General features: G+C 51.2%; 1 protein-coding gene across 2 annotated transcripts in view; it reads left to right on the top strand.

Annotated features, from left to right (window-relative positions):
• GULP1 (GULP, engulfment adaptor PTB domain containing 1) overlaps positions 1 to 3,048 on the top strand; it is an 87,485-nt gene that overhangs the window by 63,712 nt on the left and 20,725 nt on the right. For both annotated transcript variants that reach the window (XM_023762144.1, XM_014464043.2), the window contains 2 exons: positions 1,441 to 1,539; positions 2,897 to 3,034. In XM_023762144.1, the coding sequence (XP_023617912.1) occupies positions 1,441 to 1,539; positions 2,897 to 3,034 (237 nt within the window). The remainder of the gene's footprint in view (positions 1 to 1,440; positions 1,540 to 2,896; positions 3,035 to 3,048) is intronic.

The raw sequence follows: 3,048 nt of genomic DNA, 5'->3' as shown, positions 1-3,048 counted from the left end.
AAACACACAACACACAACCAACACACATTCACAGGCACACACACACACACACACACACACCGGTGGAACCCTGCCCTCCTCGGTTTTGTGATTCAGCCCAGGAGGACCCATATGCTGAGAAGGCGCTAAAGGGACGAAAGAAGTCGGATTTTCTCCCAAAGTTCCTTCTCCGGGTTTCCTTTTTTTCCAAAGAAGGGGGGGGGGGGGGGGGGGGGCAGGCTCGCAGGGAGAGGAGCCACGTAGACCGTGAGGGCGCTCCGTCCGCTGTGGCTCAGTGAAGCGATGAGCACTGTGCTCAGGAGCCGTGTGTCCCGGGTGCTGCACGGGGCGCGCTCACACGAAGCAGCGTATGTCGGTGGTGTGTGTTCCAAAGTAAATCCTTAAAACTGACGTTGTTTAGCGTCCAGTGTAACGGGCCCTGCAGGTTTGTTTCCGGCACCAAGTCCCTGTGAGCAGAGAGGAGAAACCCCACACACGGAGCGCACGGCTGTTCTGGTTTCTTGTTGATTCCGTAACAGAAGCTACGAGCATTTACATGCACCTACGATTCAGTGAGAAGGTGCCGTCGCTCCTGCTCTGAAAGCATCTTGGAAGGTCCATGTTTGCAGGAAGCTCACTGGACCTCAGCTCTGAGGACTGTTCGCTGGTCGGGATGGTTACTCAGTTCTTAGCTTGACTTCGAGTGTGGGAATCGGTTTCATTTTATTCGTTGATTTCATTGGGGAGGACGTGCACCAAAGAAGCACCTGGAAAGGGAAGGCTGGCCCAGCAGCCCTGGGGGGCACGTTCTCCACCCGCACTACCAACGAAAGGTCACCGGGCCGGTCTGGCTCCGTGGATAGGGTGTCCGCCTCCGAGTGAAGGGTCTCGGGTTCGATTCCAGTCAAGGGCACATGCCTGGGTTGCAGGCTCCATCCCCGGGAGGAACCGGTCAATGTGTCTCTCTCACATGGATGTTTCTCTCTCTCTGTCTCTCTCCCTCCCTTCCACTCTCTCTAAAAAATTCAATGGAAAAATATCCTCGGAGTAACAAGCAAACAAAAAAATAAACGTGTTAATTTAAAAAAAAAAAAAAGGTCCATAGGGAAAAAAATTGATCTCTGCTCATCTTCCCACCAAGTTTTCATTTTCTCAACCAGCGTGAATACGAGTTTATAGATGCCATGATCGAAGCAGATTAACGATGGTTTCTAAAAGTTACTGGGAATCAATCTGATTTTCAGGATGGTAATGATAGGTACTGTGATTTCTAAATATTTTGAGGTTATGGGGGATTTATAAAATACTTTATAATGGGTAATAATTTAATGAAAAGTTCAACACAATACAAACTTCATATATATATATATATGTATATATATATATACATATATATATATTTGTGTGTGTTCATTCTTCATAGAAACAATTATAATTTTGTGAATAATTTTTCATTTATAGTTTGCAAGACATATCAAGAAATCTGAAGGCCAGAAAATTCCGAAAGTTGAGTTGCAAATATCAATTTATGGAGTAAAAATCCTAGAACCCAAAACCAAGGTAAGGCTCATTTTTGAATGTCAGACCCTCTCGAATCTTTCCTTGTGATTAGATCCTGTTTTAATAGATACGTGATGTTTGTTACCGGTTGGAACTGATGGGTTCCCAGTTGACGACCACTTACTCCCTGGGGTTCTGCGGGGGAGCGTTGGGCCTGCGCTCTGGCGGCCTGTGCCTGTCTGTGTGAGCTGCTCTGGGCCCTGCTGAGCGCAGGAGCCTGTGAGTCTGGGCTCAGGGTCCCTCCTGTGCTGGGAGAGATGCGTGAGGAGTGGTCGCTGAGTAGGAAGGAAGCGGAGGCTGGAGCTGTTTCTGGAAAGGCCCTGGGCTGCTTGCTGCCTGTGGACATGGTCAGCGTGTCCTGTCACCCAGCGCTGCCGTCATGAGCCCTCGCACCTGCCGTGTCACAGCGGAGCTGGTTTCCGCGCTGCCTGGCGGCTGCCGTGGCCACCTCCACGGGTCTCCCCCGGGCAGCAGGTGGCGGGCCCTTGTCTCTCCCCACGGCACCTGTGCCCACACGACACCTGTGCCCACACGACACCTGTGCCCACACGGCATCTGCCCACACGGCAGGAGGTCCAGCACCAGCTGGTGTTCAGGGAATGGACCAGCCCCTCGTGTGTGTTTGTGCGTGTTCACATGTGTGTTTGTGCGTGTTCGCAGGAAGTCCAGCCCCAGCTGGTGTTCAGAGAATGGACCAGCCCCTCATGTGTGTTTGTGCGTGTTCACAGGAGGTCCAGCACCAGCTGGTGTTCAGGGAATGGACCAGCCCCTCATGTGTGTTTGTGTGTGTTCATAGGAGGTTCAGCACCAGCTGGTGTTCAGGGAACGGACCAGCCCCTCATGTGTGTTTGTGCATGTTCACATGTGTGTTTGTGCGTGTTCGCAGGAAGTCCAGCCCCAGCTGGTGTTCAGAGAATGGACCAGCCCCTCATGTGTGTTTGTGCGTGTTCACAGGAGGTCCAGCACCAGCTGGTGTTCAGGGAACGGACCAGTCCCTCATGTGTGTTTGTGTGTGTTCACATGTGTGTTTGTGTGTGTTCGCAGGAAGTCCAGCACCAGCTGGTGTTCAGAGAATGGACCAGCCCCTCATGTATGTTTGTGCGTGTTCACAGGAGGTTCAGCACCAGCTGGTGTTTCAGGGAATGGACCAGTCCCTCATGTGTGTTTGTGTGTGTTCACATGTGTGTTTGTGTTCACATGTGTGTTTGTGTTCACGTGTGTGTTTGTGCGTGTTCACATGTGTGTTTGTGCGTGTTCGCGTGTGTTTGTGTGTTTGCGTGTGTGTTCACATGTGTGTTTGTGCGTCTTCACATGTGTGTTTGTGCGTCTTCACATGTGTGTTTGTGCGTGTTCGCAGGAAGTCCAGCACAACTGCCAGCTGCACCGAATATCGTTCTGCGCCGACGACAAGACGGACAAGAGGATCTTCACTTTCATCTGCAAAGATTCCGAGTCCAATAAGCACCTGTGCTACGTCTTTGACAGCGAGAAGTGTGTACGTATGCAGGG

The sequence above is a fragment of the Myotis lucifugus genome, unplaced genomic scaffold, assembly GCF_000147115.1.
Source record: "Myotis lucifugus unplaced genomic scaffold, Myoluc2.0 scaffold_234, whole genome shotgun sequence".
Lineage (NCBI taxonomy): Eukaryota > Metazoa > Chordata > Mammalia > Chiroptera > Vespertilionidae > Myotis > Myotis lucifugus.
This window is presented reverse-complemented; position numbering and strand designations above follow the sequence as displayed.